The sequence below is a fragment of the Punica granatum genome, chromosome 6 (genome assembly GCF_007655135.1).
Source record: "Punica granatum isolate Tunisia-2019 chromosome 6, ASM765513v2, whole genome shotgun sequence".
NCBI classification, from domain to species: domain Eukaryota; kingdom Viridiplantae; phylum Streptophyta; class Magnoliopsida; order Myrtales; family Lythraceae; genus Punica; species Punica granatum.
In genome coordinates, this window is record NC_045132.1 from 20,887,500 (window position 1) to 20,903,781 (window position 16,282).

General features: G+C 38.5%; 2 protein-coding genes across 3 annotated transcripts; one reads left to right on the plus strand and one right to left on the minus strand.

The window, feature by feature from the left end:
• Positions 1-680: 680 nt before the first annotated feature.
• Positions 681-3,979, plus strand: LOC116211957 (protein STRICTOSIDINE SYNTHASE-LIKE 10-like). Its single transcript, XM_031546507.1, has 3 exons — positions 681-1,026; positions 1,796-2,068; positions 3,367-3,979. Exons 1-3 carry the CDS (start codon positions 746-748, stop codon positions 3,887-3,889), a joined length of 1,077 nt encoding a protein of 358 aa, XP_031402367.1. The 5' UTR covers positions 681-745; the 3' UTR covers positions 3,890-3,979.
• Positions 3,980-4,123: 144 nt separating this feature from the next.
• Positions 4,124-7,658, minus strand: LOC116211958 (dehydrodolichyl diphosphate synthase complex subunit NUS1). Of its 2 annotated transcripts, XM_031546508.1 has the most exons (8): positions 7,500-7,653; positions 6,635-6,693; positions 5,961-6,231; positions 5,810-5,871; positions 5,266-5,461; positions 5,078-5,174; positions 4,458-4,540; positions 4,124-4,372 (listed from the first exon to the last, which is right to left on the minus strand). In XM_031546508.1, exons 2-8 carry the CDS (start codon positions 6,680-6,682, stop codon positions 4,365-4,367), a joined length of 765 nt encoding a protein of 254 aa, XP_031402368.1. In that variant the 5' UTR covers positions 6,683-6,693; positions 7,500-7,653; the 3' UTR covers positions 4,124-4,364. The 2 variants fall into 2 exon arrangements, with proteins under 2 accessions (XP_031402368.1, XP_031402369.1); XM_031546509.1 differs by lacking the exon at positions 6,635-6,693 and having other exon boundaries at positions 7,500-7,658.
• Between the last annotated feature and the right edge of the window lie 8,624 nt (positions 7,659-16,282).

Here is a 16,282-nt window from a genome sequence, read left to right on the forward strand (position 1 = left end):
GTTTTTAAAAAATAAAAATTTAAATAAAGAAATATAAATAATTTTTGGCGATAGTGAAAAAAAAATTTAAATAAAGAGGTACGAGAGTTAAATTTTTTTTATTCTTAAATAACAGTGTGTCCTTGTACATTATACTATTTTGTAGGTTGTATTTTGCCTCCAAAATGTACCTGATATTTACGCCACAACAATTAGCTCTAATCTAGCATGCACCAGAAACTTTCTGCATGATACAATAGCTCCCTTTTATCATTATTTTTCCTGTTTACGTGGGAGAAAGATGGATGTAGTACAGAGATTGGAAGAGGGGAAATGAATGGCTAATGAGAGATTCTTATGAATAGAACTTGAAATCTCTTACTTCTTTGTTATTGACGAGTGTTACTACTATATTAGATTAGATTTCAGTCTTGCTTGTATATGTCTTCTTTATTTTTTCGGTAATAAAGGGAGCTCTTTATGAGCCTAATACATGAAAATAAAAAGGCAACATATAGGATTATGGAGAGTCTAATTGGCGTGAATCTAACTCAAAAAAACCTTTCGGTTCTATATCAGAGTGTGTATCATTGCCTTATTACCCCTTTATTGATAGTGTCTTATTTTTGTATGATGTGAAATTTAAAATTAATTCAATTGACTATATGTTTCTCGCCTGTCGTCATTACATATATATTCCATGCACCTCTTAAGCCATAGCCCCTGCCCTTCATAGCCATCAATTAAAGCATTTGACTCTGTCGCCATGAACTCACTTCTCCGTCACCCATTTCGGGCCTTCTGCTTCTTCTTCACCTTCATCTTCTTCTCGATCTCCCCTGAGTTGACATCGTCGTACGAGTTGCTCAGCACGGACCTACAGAAAAGATACAGGCAGATACTCCTCCCCAACGTCACCGGCCCCGAGAGCATAGCCTTTGACTGCAGAGGACGAGGGCCGTATGTTGGAGTCTCCGACGGCCGGATCCTCAAGTGGCTTGGGGCGCGCCGCGGTTGGTCGGAGTTTGCCGTAACTTCGCCAGGCAGGCAAGACACCAAAGTCACATGCAAAACTTGAAAGCCTTGTCGTATGAAAATGCATGCAATTTCAATACACGTGCACATCGAAAAGATTTGACGTTTCTCTTTTTTGCCTTGTTTTTGCCCAAACAAGCTTACCTAACTGCTAATATTTGAGTGGCTCGTTGTGGCCAATTTGGTAGAAACCGCTTTCTTTGTTTCTTGCTTCTTTTAGATAAAAAGATTGCATTAAAAATCTAAGTACATTACTTGTTAAATCACTTCAATTTCTAGTAAATTACTTGAACAAATCGAGAAAATCTTTTTCGTAAGTTACTTGATGAAGAGACAATATCAATCGGTTAACCGAAAAATATAGACTTTCAAAGGAACACAAATTGTAAATTTCAGCCTCCATCCAATGCGTCTAATTTTCAGGTTGAATCTGCACGAATGAGACCTTGCATGTCATCTTATGAACTATTTAACTTGAGAAAGAGACGACACTTGAAAACTCGGTTCGACTTCACGGAAAAGTACTTTGCTCCCACTGCATGAATTTTTTGTAACTGCAATTAATTCCAATCGATCTTATTCTTTTCAATCCGAGTACTTCAATTAACATAGCAAATTTTGGACCACACGGTTCAATGATGCATCATTTTCTACAGCATATATGCACATTAAATCCATCAAAGCAAGCTCTTGACCTTTAGCAAATTTATACCATAAAGAGCACCTTTCCGGGTGTGATCGTTCTGTTGTTGTCCTCACTGAAAAGAGTTGAACATATCAGGAAAAGAGAACTATGTGATGGATCGACTGATCCGAGGATGGAGCAGACATGTGGAAGGCCACTCGGCCTGAAGTTTGATAACCGGACATGTGAGCTCTACATCGCAGACGCCTACTTTGGCCTTCTGAAGGCCAGAAGAGGTGGCAGCGGAGCGGCCGAACAACTGGCCGCTGGCTATGGCGGAATCCCCTTCAAACTTACCAATGCCTTGGACGTTGATCCACTCAGCGGAGATGTATACTTCACGGACAGTAGCAGATTTTACGAAAGAAGGTACAACCATAATTACTAGAATTAAATTCTCCCAGAATAGTGTCTTTTTTTTGGTGTGCACCTAGTATCCGAAAGCTTAATTGAGCCCCGACTAATACAGTCGAGCCGAGTCGGTCCACCAAGGAGTAAATCTCTCCCGACATGAATTTTTCGCATTCATAAGGACTCTAATCTAAGATCTTACTTAAACAGAATGAACGTCAAATCGCTTGAATCAATTCATGTTTATAGAATACTGTCTTTCCTCTGTTCTTCTTTTCTCCCAATCAAATTCTCCAAAAAGAAGAGTCTTTCTTTACCATAAAGGGACCAATAATACATAAATTTAGTGATTGTGGGTGTCCCAGCTCCTATTAATACGATCAGACCAGCCCTCCAGGAAGATACATGTATAGATATATAAGATGATAAGATTATGGACCATCCGGTCGGTCTAGTGGGCGAAACAACCCGTCGGACCCACTTTACGTGGTCCGAAAACATTGGACTTCAGATGTACTCCAGCAACCACCATTGCTGGATCCATGTAGGAGTCTCGGTATGGCAGTTCGTACTGCCATGTCAACCTCATTTAGCACCTGATGCTAGCCAAAGGCAACGCAGGGGCAGTCCAAAGAAAAGATGTGATAATTAATTCGGAGTCTGGGTGATTCAGGTAGGACTAGGTCTGAATTCATAATTTTCGTGAGCTGAGCCATTCTCCGGGAGGCCGAGGTCCCGAACAGAGCCATAATAGTTTGTGGGTTTGGGAGGGATCAGTGATTGACACTGATTGAGTGATCAGGGCATGGAAAATGGCCTGTATTCTGCATAGATATGGTCCTGTCTGCTTAGGAATTAATAGCTCATACCATCCATTTCGAGCTGTCCATTTCAATTCATTTACTCTCATGGCACGGTTTCTTCCCGGTTGGTGTATTAGCAGTTATGTGGACCAACCTCCATCAAAGGAGATGCTCCTCCCAGGATTATGGTCTCATATGCAATAAACTATAGCCCGCCTCGCGTAATCAGTTTTTCGTAGCTGGAAAGAGCAAGTACAGATAAAAACATTTTTTGTCGGGAAACAATCTCCCTCTTCGTGCTAGGTTGTCGACCGGGAACATAGTTTTTATTAGGTTGAAACTACCACATCCACTTGGGTACCGGAAGATGCATGGGCTAAAGACTTCATCCTGAAAAGTTTCGACTCGCGATTAATTCGAAACAGTAATTCCACCAGCCGCTTTATGTGAACTGAAAGTGTCCATCGCCGCAAATACAAGTTGGCGCCATTAACTTTATTCTTCGTCTTGCAGGGACTATATAATGGCGATCGCTAGGGGGGACAGGAGCGGGAGGGTGATGAAGTACAATCGACGGACTGGTAAGGTGACGGTGCTGCTCAGCAGACTCTCGTTCCCGAATGGATTAGCCCTGAGCAAGGACAATTCGTTCCTCGTCATAGCAGAGACAGGGAAGATCCAGCTCCTGAGGTTCTGGGTCAGAGGCCCGAGGGCTGGTACGACGGAGGTGTTCGCGCAGCTTGGGAGGTACCCGGACAACATAAAGAGAAACCACAAGGGAGAGTTCTGGGTAGCCCTCAACAGTGGGAGAGGGAGTCTTCAAACAGAGGCAGTCAGCTATGTCGCAGAGGATGCGATCCCGTGGTTCACTAAGGATCCTGTGGCAATCAAGTACGACCCCAATGGAAGAGTTATGGAAATGATGGACGGGAAGTACGAGAAGACGTTCGAGTCTGTTAGCGAAGTTGCAGAGTTTAGTCAGACTCTCTGGATCGGGTCCGTTACGATGCCTTACCTGGGTAAATTCAAAGTCTAGGAATTATAGGGCAAATATGAACCTACTTGAACATTCATGTTTTCTCCACCAACTGAAACATTAATCTACCAGTTTAAGTTCCATCAACAATTTTATCGAAATTAAATCTACATATTGCAATGGCGATGAGGACAATTGCAGCCTCCTCACCTAGATTTATGCAGTCATACAAAAGCAAATGAGTACACTGCATAGGACATTTCATATTCAGACAACCGTGTCAAGAAGCTCAAGTAAAGATCGCCATCGTAAACTTGAATGGTTATATTAATCAATAAGAGTTTTGGACATAGAATAGAGGTTCTGCCTGGACGTTATATGAGATCTTATCAACACATTCACATAGGAGTATTTCTATTGAGTGTTACATGCATAACATCGACTTATTCACCTATAAATAAGAGGAAATAAGTAACTGTTTCGCTCTGGCACATTTTGCGGTATGTGTACGTCAATCTGCTTCCAGGACTGTCCCTCACTTGCCTGTTAAACACATCAATCAAGAGCATTGAAAACCAGAAAGTACCGGCTCTAAAAGGAAGGCAAACGAGAGGCAGAAGTTTTTTACCATAGTTCTGGCGGACCAGTGTGAACTTGTAAATAGCTTTCAAGAGGGAACCATATTTCAAGGATTTCAAAGGTCCCATGTGCCTACAACACCACGGGAAGGCTGAAGTTTAGCCTATGAATCAGAACGGAATTTCCATAACATGTAAAACATACAAATTACGATCACCAATCACATCAGAGATTCTCACGGCTTGAGAAAGACATGTAAGCAGAATTCCTGAAAGTAAAGATTCTGGTAACAAAAAGCCTTCAGCAGCCAAATCCCAAGTCAATGTTTTGCTTATTCCGCCATTGTAAAAGGTGTTGCAATTAAAATATTTGATACCAAGCACAAACAAACCGTGTATAAGGAAACATGCTGCAAATTGAATGTAAAACTAGGCAGCACAACCTAAAGCCTATTTCAAACGCCAAACAACCACAGCCAGTACTAGGTTAGATAATCATGATGTGAATTTAATATCTATGCTTGGAAGGAAAAAGTTATATTTATCGCTCATAGAGTTATTTAAAGCCCTTCAAGATAATCGAATTCTCTCACTGGCATCACAAAAAAAAAAACACCATGAAATGGTACACTAGCTGAAAAACATTAAACTGCTCAGGGAGAGAACTTACACAATCTCTGTATATCGAAGCCTCCATGCAGGGAAACCCAAATGACATCTCACAGGTCCATACACCAAGAGGAGGTCTGGTTCTGGTCCGCCACTACCTACATTAACAGAAGAAATGCATTTAGACTCTGCATATGAAGTCTACCATGTTTAAAATTTTTCAGATGAGCAGGCATAAAAGTAACGAACCAACAGCTCTTAGTGCCTCAGTCATGTGGGCTTCAGTGAAGATTTTCTCCTCCTGATTCTCGCCCAAACTTCTCAGTTTCAGATGCTTCTTAAGAAGTAAGTTAGCTGCCTTTGCCAGAGCTTCCTTTCCATCAGATTGTGAAGCAAATTCAAGACTCATGGTTTTTTTGCCACGTAATGACTGCTCGTCGCCTTCCTGCAGAATGGTTTAAAAATTTGGGTTCAAATATTTGTTCTCGCTGAGATAGAAGATTAATACGAGCATTTGTTCTCAGTCTGCAAATTGAGTAATCAAGGAAAAATTGTTTGTGTACGTGTTCAAGAATGCAAAAGATTGCCAGTGCACATTGCAATTGGCAGGCAGAGATACAAGCTCAGTGACTCAATTTTATGAAAGTCAAGGCCTGTATAGATCTAAGAGATAGCATGCTTGGAAGCAAAGTGTATAGATCTAAGAGATGGCATACTTGAAAAAGCCATAAAGAATTCATCGGCAGAGATAACCTAAACCTTTTACGCTATTGAGATCAAACGATAACAATACCTCAAATAACTTAACACAGCTCAAATTCTTCAATATAATATCCTTGGATTTCTTCAGAATTCCTGTAACCAGAGAAGAATTATTATTTAAGCCAAATCAGCAAACTTGAGAAGTTTTAAATAAAGTGGACCTATCGCTTGGATATCCTCACCTTCGTTGTCATACAAACACACATGCTTCACACCAATATCAGCTAGCCACTGTACAAGTTTAATTACTTTATTTATTTGTAGAGCATCTTCACTATCCACCACTACGGCCAGGTATCGAAGCTTTCCCACATTAATGCTCTCATATTTCTTCAAGAACCCACTTGAGATGAGATAGCTCTCCAGCACATTAGCTATTTTCAACACAAAGAAGAATATGCTGATGACGAGATGGATGAGAAGCCACAGTAGATGAATAGCAAGACTGCTCATCTGCAAGCATTGAAACAATCATATATGTAGCATAAGTTTAAGAAGGAAAGATTTCTATGAGCTAGAACTCTTCCTTCACCCACCTCCGCAACAATGACTTCCACCAACTTAAATTTTTAAAAGGGAGACCCGCCATAGTCGTTCAAAGAGTTTAAAAACATTCAGTTGCTCAAATGAGGGACATGACAAAAGGATAACAGCTATATTGCCTTGATGTTTAAGTCAACTCAAACATGGCGAGATAAAACAAAGCTTCCGATCTGGTTTTACTCTTCCCACACCCACAAGCAATATGCATGATTCATGACTGCCAACTCACTGTACGATCCACTAGCGTCTAAATTTTTAATTGCTATCAGCTTAAAGTAAATATGAAGCAACTCCAGGAGAGAATGCTACTGACTCGAGCTATCCCAATGTATGACCTCCGGCTAGTATCTGTGCCAACCATATTGCTGGAGCCTGGAGTTGAATATGCAAAATTAGTCACAATTCATAAAAAAGTCAGATAGCAGATTAAAAAATAAAAAATTTAAGCCTCCATGATCATTACCAGTATCTTCATCTTGAGATGCTAAATTATGATATAATCAAACCATTTAAATACAAGTTTACCGCGAAAATCCCACACAATCCGAATATAATTTGGAGGACGAGTTTCACTATTACCTAACCGAAAGATAAGATAAAAAAAAAAACCAAAAAAAAAACAGCAGGTGAATGGTGAAGAAAGATTGAAGAACAATATGTATGTACTGGAAAGAGCAAATAAGGAGGAACCCTTGTTTTTAGAAGATGAAAACTGCAGGGACCGGATTAGCCCACGATTTCGAAGCCTCGATGGGAAGGAAGCAAATAGTTGATCTCAAAGGGAGAATTTACGAAATTACAGAGATACATTACAACGAGCAGCAATGAATGTGTTAAGACGAAGGAAAAGTTCAATTTTTGAACTGCATGGTTCGCAGGAGACATCGGTTGACCCCCAAATGAGGTGGAAACGCAAATGAGGAGATCAAAGTTTGGGGTAGTGATGAGAGCCAAATTTCCCTAAGATCAAGGTGGGAGTGCGAATCTTAAGATTAAGAGTAAGGCAGGATTGTCGAGTTGAATTGGGAAGAAACAAAGATTGAAAAATCCTCCGACGAATTCCACTTCAATGAAGATTAACCACATGAGAGTCTGGTGGGATGTTTGCAGTGGAGAAACAGCAGAGAATTCAGGGAGGAGCCCAGAGCCTGAGAGGCCCGAGAGGTGACCGAAGATACCTTCACGATGTCGGAAACTGCAGTGGCCGGCGTCGACAGCCGGGAAGGTGACTGATTGACGTAGAGAACTGACTCTTCTTCTTTCACCGTCTTCTTCGTCGTTCTTCTATGACTGATGGCTGAATATAAGAACTCCAAAGGGAGGAAGGTTCCAACTGGTCAAATTCGGTTTAATCTAACCAAACCAAACCGAAATCCGGTTTCTAGATAAGCCGTAATGCACAATCGAGAGCGAGTCACTGATGCGATCAAGCTGCTGGACCGGAAGATTTACTAAAATTTACTAAAAACTCAAATAATTTACTGCAAGTTGAAGTAATTTATTTTAATTGTATAGCACAGTCATTTTAATGCCATGTTTGGTTTTAGAGTTAATTTTTTAATTCTATTTTACTTATCTTCAATTCAACAATAAAATTATTACTTTCTTTTTTTCTTTAATTTTTTAACCATTCAATTCAATTTTTAATACTAAATTCTTTCAACTATTCATTATTTTTTTCACAATTCAACACATAATCATTACTTTCTCTCAATTATTCATTATTTTTTCACTTTTTTTTCATAATTTAATAATACAATCATTACAATCCAAATAAATAAATAAATATAAGTTAGATTAGAGTTGAGACAAACTCAACTGTAATCCCAAACAAGATGTACTATAGATGTTATGGAGTATGGCCAATCTGCATTAGAAAGAATTTCGGGTTGTTGGTTCAATTTGATTGTAAAAGAAATAGGAGCCAATATTGTCAAACTCGAGTTTCTAAGTAGAAACATTGAAGGGCCCATAAAATCGAAACTTAGAATCGTGAAAATATGCTTAGAAATATTTTTTGTACTTATATATATATATACATAAAAAGTAATCCTTGAAAGTCTAAAACCAATACTAAATACATGATAAAACAAGGAGCTATATGGACATGCACTCTGTGAATGTGCCAAATGCATCAATATTTCATCAATTACCGCAACAATTGATGAATCAAACATCTCAATTCTGTAATATTTCATCAATTCAAACCAAACAGCTCATCCCAATTCAATAATATTCCCATTCCCATCGATTATCAAACCCATTTCCACGTTCATCAATTAACCAAATGAAAGAAATGGAACAAGCTTATGAGTAAATAAAGCAGCCAGCAAAAGCAATTGAAGCTCATCAAGTTGACTTGCCGTCGAGGAGTGAAGGACGATATGAAGGGCTGAAGGCTAACGAGAGGCCGAGTGGCCGAGTCTCCGTTGAATAGGCCGTCGGAAGCCTTGGAAAGGAGAAGAAGTGGGACTGCAGCAGCAGAGCATCGTGCCCGTGCGTGACTGTGCAAGCCCTCGACGGTTTCACTTTCTTTCCATTGTAAACTTTCATCATTTTCAAAATTAATAATAAAAAAAAGAAAAAAAAGAAAAGCCAAAGGGTAGAATTTACTTGGATGGAGATCTGTTGAACCGAAAACAAAGAAGCCAAATCGAAATTTCGAACCGAAGCCAAACCAAAATATCAAAAAACCGATTTTCCGGCCTGGTTTTTTTTATGAGGCAATTTTCAGTGCCCTTACTGGCCAAACAAATACATAAGTAAGGATTGAGAATCTGAGTCCCAACCATGTCATTGCGCTGAATTTGTTTGTCCCACCATCGGTCATATAAATATTCATTACGCCCCGGTGGACTAACGGCATAGCTAATCGTACAAGGTTCTAGACGTATAGACCAAGTACATTGTCCTTATTCCCTCCCATACTAGCAATAAGACGGCACGTCGCATTCTAACAATTTGAGCGTCATTTCGGGTTTCCAGCAATTTTTATGTGCCATGAAAAAAGAATGCGTCCCCCAATTGCCATTTCATTTTAGTGATGAAAAAAAATAAAATTTGGAGCGGGGAATTTCTATTTCTTCGGTAGACATGACGCGCAAAACTACAATCCATCCCTGACAGTTCCATGTCTCGTTCGATTTCCTTTGTCTTTCACTAAACAACAAAACTGATATGTACATTGACACTTGAGGCAAAGATTGCTAAGCTCTTATGGACCAGTCCTTGGATGAAAGCTACTTCCCTTTATTATCCCTTCAAGAATTATATATATTTTAGATTACAAGGCATCACTTTTTTTTTTAGTTTGGGTCCTGAAGTTTCATGGTCGTGAAAACTCGAATATGCTCTGATACCGTGTCCAAACAAGCATGTTGGATGAATGTTTTGTTTAGTGGTCGTTGTTTTACGTTTGTAGTCTGCATATGAATGGTTCGCATTTGTCAATGAGAATTGAGTTGGTTCGAGATAGACATTGACAAGGCGTCACTGATTTCATTGATGGCTACTGACTTGCCCAAGTTACATATTCACCTTTCAACAGAAATCTAAATTCAATTTAGAGTTGATATCTATAGGCCCCTAACAAAGTCGACGTATCTTTGTCAACTCCATTTTACAAGTACTATAAAATTGGACGACATGACAGTTTCTTCCCACGCGACTGCGAATTGAAGGACCCCAACTTCTAACAAAATATATTGAATTTAGACAAGTTAGCATTACAGTAAAGAAGTATCACTATATTGCTCATAAGAAAAAAATAGAAGTATCACTCTAACAATGGACATGGAGATGAATTTTTATGTCACGCTAAGTTGTTGACCCTTGCACGGACTACTAAAAAACAAAATCATTTTGTAAAAAAGTAAATACCAAAACAATAAATTTTATGAATTTATAGCTTATATTAACATATGAAAAGTTTGCCATTTGCGGTCTGCCTTTTCTTTTTTTTTTAGGAAAAATAAAAGTCACTTTTAGTCCTCAATCAATCTTTAGCTGCTTTCCGTTTTCATCCTAAACCTTTTTCGATCTTGTCCTCAATGTTACTCTTTTTTCACTTTCGTCCTGCGGTTTCATTTTCTGTCAAAATTAATAAGTTTTTAATTTTCTGTAAATAAACTTAATTTTTATAAATGAAAAAAATTAAAAAGGCCAAAAAAAATTAAGAGGACAGACAGAGAGAGGAACGGAGGAGGTGGTTTGTGTTTGTGTTTTGCATATCAACTCAACACCCCCAATTCTTCTTCTTCCATTCGGTTCTGACACACTCCATCTCTCTGTTTCTCTACCTTTCTATGTTTTTATCAGTTGCAAGTCTGAGTAAGCTTCGTGTCAACTCGTGCCTCGTGGCTCCCCTCTCGTCCTGCTAATCTGTCTCTCTCTCCCCCCCTCCCTCCCTTCCTCCTGGTTTGTGTTCGCTTTGCACTTTGCTGGGGTGCTCCTGATTCCCTCCGATCAACTCTCTGTCGATTAAGGGGGAAGGGAGTCGCTGGCGCCACCACCCCTCCTCGCCGCCAACGGTGTCTGCTTCCTTCCCTCACTTCTTTCCGGCTGTGTTACGATCGACCTTTTTTAACAAAAAAATCAAAAAAAGTAATTTTATTGCAGAAAATTCAAAATGCATAAGTTTTGACAGAAAATTAGACGGTAGGACGAAAGTGAAAAAGCAGCTAAAGGTTGAGGACTAAATGTGACTTTTTCCCTATTCAAAAGTTTAAATACTTATTTATTAATGAAATGACAATATTTTCTCTATTTTTACATATTATTATAGGTACAGTAATTATTAGTATCATTTAATTTATTTCTATATAATATAACATATGAACTATCAAAATTTATTGTTCCATAAAAAAATTATTGTTCTACCCATTTTTTATTACGGATATATAGATTACCATCAGGTATGATAATTATTATTATCATTTATTTTCTATCTATGTAGTAAAATAACCTATAAATTAGCAAAATTTATTATTTTATCCGTATACATCATTAGGGAGTCAAGTTTATCTAAATAGATATATAAACAAACTTCATTGAATTTATCGTCACAAGCCTAACTAATCTGTGGGCGGTACAAAACCGCAGATCTACAATCTTTGGGCTGAGGAATGTTCAATGCTTTTCACCAGGCCCAGACTGTAGGCCGTCCAAGTTAGCCCACAATAAGAAAGCCGAAGAACTCATCTCAAATTTTAGCAGAGATTCTGTGATTATTTTTAGTGAGCATTACTTAATTGATTCGGAGTTTATGATTGCTTTGACTGGTTGTTTTGGTATCCTACGAGAACTTTCAGCTTATCACATGGCTGAAGGATCCACAATCAATCATCACTCAAAAGTAGTTTTCAGATCAAGTACCCCTCTAAGTAACTTTGGATTTGCATATATTCTAAAAATTAATTTCACAATATAACGACTCTGAAAGACATTTTCGAAACACGTAAAATTTGAATACTAATTTTAAGTATATTACTTATTTTTTCGAATTTCTTTTCCTTTTTTCCGCCTTCGTTGTCTTTTCGAATTAGTTTTCATATATGATGTGAGTAGGGAAGAAAACTTTGTTTAAAAAAAAAAAAATTTATTTCATCTCCACTTGAAACACATCTTGAAACACATCCCATGCATGTCGATAAAGGGAGATCGCAATAATTTCCTACTCATTTGGGAGGAATCTGCATAGTGCATGATGATGATTAATTTTCCCTAGCTAGCTATAGCTAGGGTTTCTTTGCTCAACCCCTTCTCTTTTATCTTCCACTCGTTTTGACCTTCAATCTTTTTGGCTCCAATTCAATGATGACAATTAGGCACTTCCCTTCGCTAAATGGTCAATAAAGAGCAAAGGAAATGATAGGGTCCTGGGGAGAGGAGATATCCGTAAGCTTACAAAAATCGAAATTTAGAGATATGAGTTAAACGGTATAGGTCCGATGCATCTTGCTTCGAGGAAATAGCACCTAATGCGCATCACCTCTTCGTGTTATTCTAGCCATTCGTTGATTAATGTGATTAGTTATTGATGAGATATTGAGTTTCTCCGACATCGCAACAAGGACAATAGGGAAAAGTGGTAGATATGACGTCTCTTGCAAAGTCTATATTGCAAAATATTGAAATTGACAACTTAAATTGATATAGTCCTATTAAGATCGCTTACTATTGGCTTGTTTGGTTTGCAAATGTGATTTTAAAATTACACCTTTAACCTAATTTTATCCACAACAAAACAAAATAACTCATACAAAGTCAAAGAATGGACCCAATTTATATAAATTTTTTTCACAACAAAACAAAGTAACTCATACAAAGTCAAATGGTGAATCCCATTTATATCACTCTTTTTCAAAATCAAAATCTGATTTTAAAATTCTACTTTGAAACCAAACGCAACAATATGTTTTATGCATTTTTACTTCAGCATGCCATTAATCGTTGCAATTGTTTATGGAACTAGCATATGTTCAAGTTTACGTGGCATGTGTAGGTGTGAAATTTAAAGTGATACGTTACCATATGGGGCAGCTTTGAGAGCTAAATCTCACAAAAAAAAAATTATATAGAAAATAACGAGTCGTAAGAAATCAAATACCACAATTTACCATCTCGAGTTTTTTACTTAGAGGAAGTGTAATCGCTTATAGATGAAGTGAAAGTTTTACATGATATAATAACATATTACACATCCGTATGGGCTTACGTCACGCTAGATCTATTGCCTTATTTATCGCTGGCAGCCAAATTGCGCTTGTTTGTCTAGTTTCAGCCTAAGTCTGGAATTTGTGACCAGTTTGTCTAATTTATAAATCCAAGTGTGAAACTTGTGGTTAGTTTGTCGCTCCCTCATCTAATCACGAAAGAAAATGAATAGCTTGTGGTTAGTTTCTTAGGCGGACGTTCAAATCCATGTGGTACATGTAGGTGAAGCAATAGGGCCACACATACGTCACATGAGAACGGGTGTCCAATATAGAAAAATGAAATAGAAAGCCATGAGTTTAGAAGAAATTAAGTACCATAACAATCAACTTTAGTTTTTGAGTCGAAAATGGATTCAATTGCTTATAATTTATACAAAGATATTTTATTTTCGTTTGTGAATCTCAAGTATTCTCACATTCGACCGTAATTGTTGCTAGGGCCGGATTAGTTGAACCTTGTAATGTATGTTCTTATTTGATTATTTATTTATTTGTTAGGACCATGTCCCAGTTTTTTTTTTTTTTTGGATAAGCAAGGTTGAAGGGGATATATTAAAGCGAGAACGGTACATCAAGATTTGTCCCAGTTAGAAGGAAGATAAGTGTGCTTCGCCCGAGTGGGACAGAGAAGGGCCCCACTGCCCCCGCATGATCTGATATGCCCATCTGCCAGATCAAAAGCATCTCCCCCAGTTGTGGCAATTGCTAGTTTTCACTTTGAAAAAGATGCGTCTCTTGACATCCTTTTTCTTCAATTAAGCACAGGAAAAAGAAAGGAAAAAGAAAGGAAAGAAACGAAACAGAGAAAAGTATTTTATTGTATAAAAAAAATCGATGAAGATGAAGTTAATCACTCGGACGTGGCTTAATGACAAATCGAAATTTCAGTGAGTTAACTATGTCTGAATGTGCAGGGGTTCCAAAATCACTGGGAGTACGTCGCTGTAATTTCGAGAAATTACTTTCGCTAAGTAGGTTGATAATATATTTGTGATCTTACTGGAATATATATATATATATATAAAACACTAAAAAAATAAGAAAATAAAGATGTGATGGGTTAGTTTGGTCGACAATGGAAATTTGCCTTTTAAAAGTTGTTTGGAGGGAAAGGAAAAGTTATAGGACCAAGTCAAGATATGGACGCCTACTGCATATGAAATGCTTCACATAGCCTTTAATGCTTTCGAGCTAGATTGTAACTGTAGACTCTCATGTTGCGCATATAATCTCGTTCTCAGTATTAGAAGAAGGAGAAAAGATAGATGCTCTTCTTCATCACACAAACAAATCAGAATATCACCGAAGAAGTAACTTAACGAGTAGCATATCCGACATCAAATTCTTAGTCAGAAATACAAGTTTAAAGAGCACCAGCTGAAACTTCAACATATTAGAATCAGGATGGACGATGGTGAGGGACACGACCTCGCTGTATACCAAAAGGGTCTCTCCTATTTTTCTTCAAGAGGTAAAAATAAATTCTTAGGAAAAATATAAAAATTGTCCTTGTGGATTGGGGTCGGGACAAATCACGTCTTGTATTTTTGTTAGGAACAATTAGCCTCGTGTGATGTACTCCGTTAGATATTGAGGTTACGGCATTAATTTTTTTTCACTTTTAGTCCTCAATGTTTAGTCTTTTAATCATTTTGATTCTAAATCTTTTTCTTTTATCATTCCTATCCTAAACTTTCCATTTTGTTTTTTTTTTAAATCCTATAAAGAAAATCGAAAGGAAAGGAAGGGTCGAGGCTGCCAATCGCCGACCCCGACCCTCAGAGGCCCCCAATTAGTTAGGGGTTGGGCCGCAATCAGTGACCTCGATCCCTCCACCGAGGTCGCTGGCGTCCTCCATGGGTGCCGGCGACCTCGGTGGAGGGGTCGGAGTCGCTAATGGCGGTCCCAACCCCGAATCGACCCAAGACCTCCGACTTAGAGTCCCCGGTCGATTCGGGATTAGGGCCGCCAATCGGCGACCTCAACCCTTCCACAGAGATCATCGTCGTCGCTTGTAGGTATCGGCGACCTCAGTGGAGGGGTCAAGGTCGCCGATTGGCATCCCTAACCCCGAATTGACCAGAGACCTCTGACTCGGATTCTTCAGTCGATTTGGGGTTGGGGTCGCAGTAGGGTACTGACGACCTCGGTGGAGGGGTGGGGGTCGTCGATTGGCGGCCTTGACCCCTCCGTCCCTTTCGATTTTCTTTGTAAAACTAAAATGAAACAAAATGGAAAGTTGAGGATAAGAATAATAAAAGAAAAAAGATTTAGAATTAAAATGATTAAAAGGCTAAAGATTAAAGACTGAAAATAAAAAAAAATTAACGCCGTAACCCCTATGTCTAACAGAGTACATCATATGAGAGCTAATTGTCCATAATAAAAATATATTGTGTAATTTATCCCGATTCCAAACTATAAAGGGAATTTTTATACTTTTTCTTAAATTCTAAAGCCCCAAAGGATTGTAATATCAATTTTTTTCTTTGCATATAACATGATGTGGGATTCGATATATTACAAAGAACTAGCTGTAAAAAGAAATCCATATTTTCTCGATTGCTTTCTCGGAGCAAAAAATTCCCCGATCTTCGTCAACTTGTGTCTCATAATAAACTACAACTGCACCTTTTGCTTTCTAAGGTTAAAACCATAATGGGTTGAAGAACAACTTCACTTTCCATGATGATTTCAGAAGACTTGGTCAAATATGGCCCCTAGGAAATAATGGTTCGGAACATCATGGTCCACGTGCATCTACTACGGACGATGAACTCATCATCATAAGTGTTTCCTTTGTAACATAGCCTTAGAGGGAAGGGGTCCCCGAGCCCCCGATTTTCTTGCAATACGACACGAGAAATTTCCGATCTATGCATGCATCATCCGATTTTACAAACTTACTAGTATAAGCGGACTTCGACATGAACATGGAGAAACATATGTACATGTCAGTATCTCCTATGCAATCTGCTCGAGTCAAGTGTCAGTACTTTTCGGAAAATTGAAACACGTTGGAGCCTAGTATTGGGAGTTGATGTTGCACCTGCCCTCCTTCTTGTTCTGATGAGCTTCCAGAAGTGTGGGGCCTTGATGTGATCATACTGTGCACAACCAATTACATATGCGTGAGAGAGAGGCTGGCTTTTGCTTTTGCTTTTTCTAAAGTATGCTTTTGGGTGGATAATTGGTGGAAGAGGGTCCTAATATTTTAATTATCTATGAATTAATATAATCCCATT

Excerpts from the sequence above, each read along its gene's own strand:
- LOC116211957 (XM_031546507.1), top strand. The coding sequence starts at position 746 with ATGAACTCACTTCTCCGTCACCCATTTCGGGCCTTCTGCTTCTTCTTC. Across the intron at positions 1,027-1,795 it reads GCCGTAACTTCGCCAGGCAG|GAAAAGAGAACTATGTGATG; the intron begins GCAAGACACCAA and ends TGAACATATCAG. Across the intron at positions 2,069-3,366 it reads AGCAGATTTTACGAAAGAAG|GGACTATATAATGGCGATCG; the intron begins GTACAACCATAA and ends TTCGTCTTGCAG.
- LOC116211958 (XM_031546508.1), bottom strand. The coding sequence starts at position 6,682 with ATGGTTGGCACAGATACTAGCCGGAGGTCATACATTGGGATAGCTCGA. Across the intron at positions 5,175-5,265 it reads TGAGGCACTAAGAGCTGTTG|GTAGTGGCGGACCAGAACCA; the intron begins GTTCGTTACTTT and ends CTGTTAATGTAG. Across the intron at positions 4,541-5,077 it reads CTTCGATATACAGAGATTGT|GCACATGGGACCTTTGAAAT; the intron begins GTAAGTTCTCTC and ends GTGGTGTTGTAG.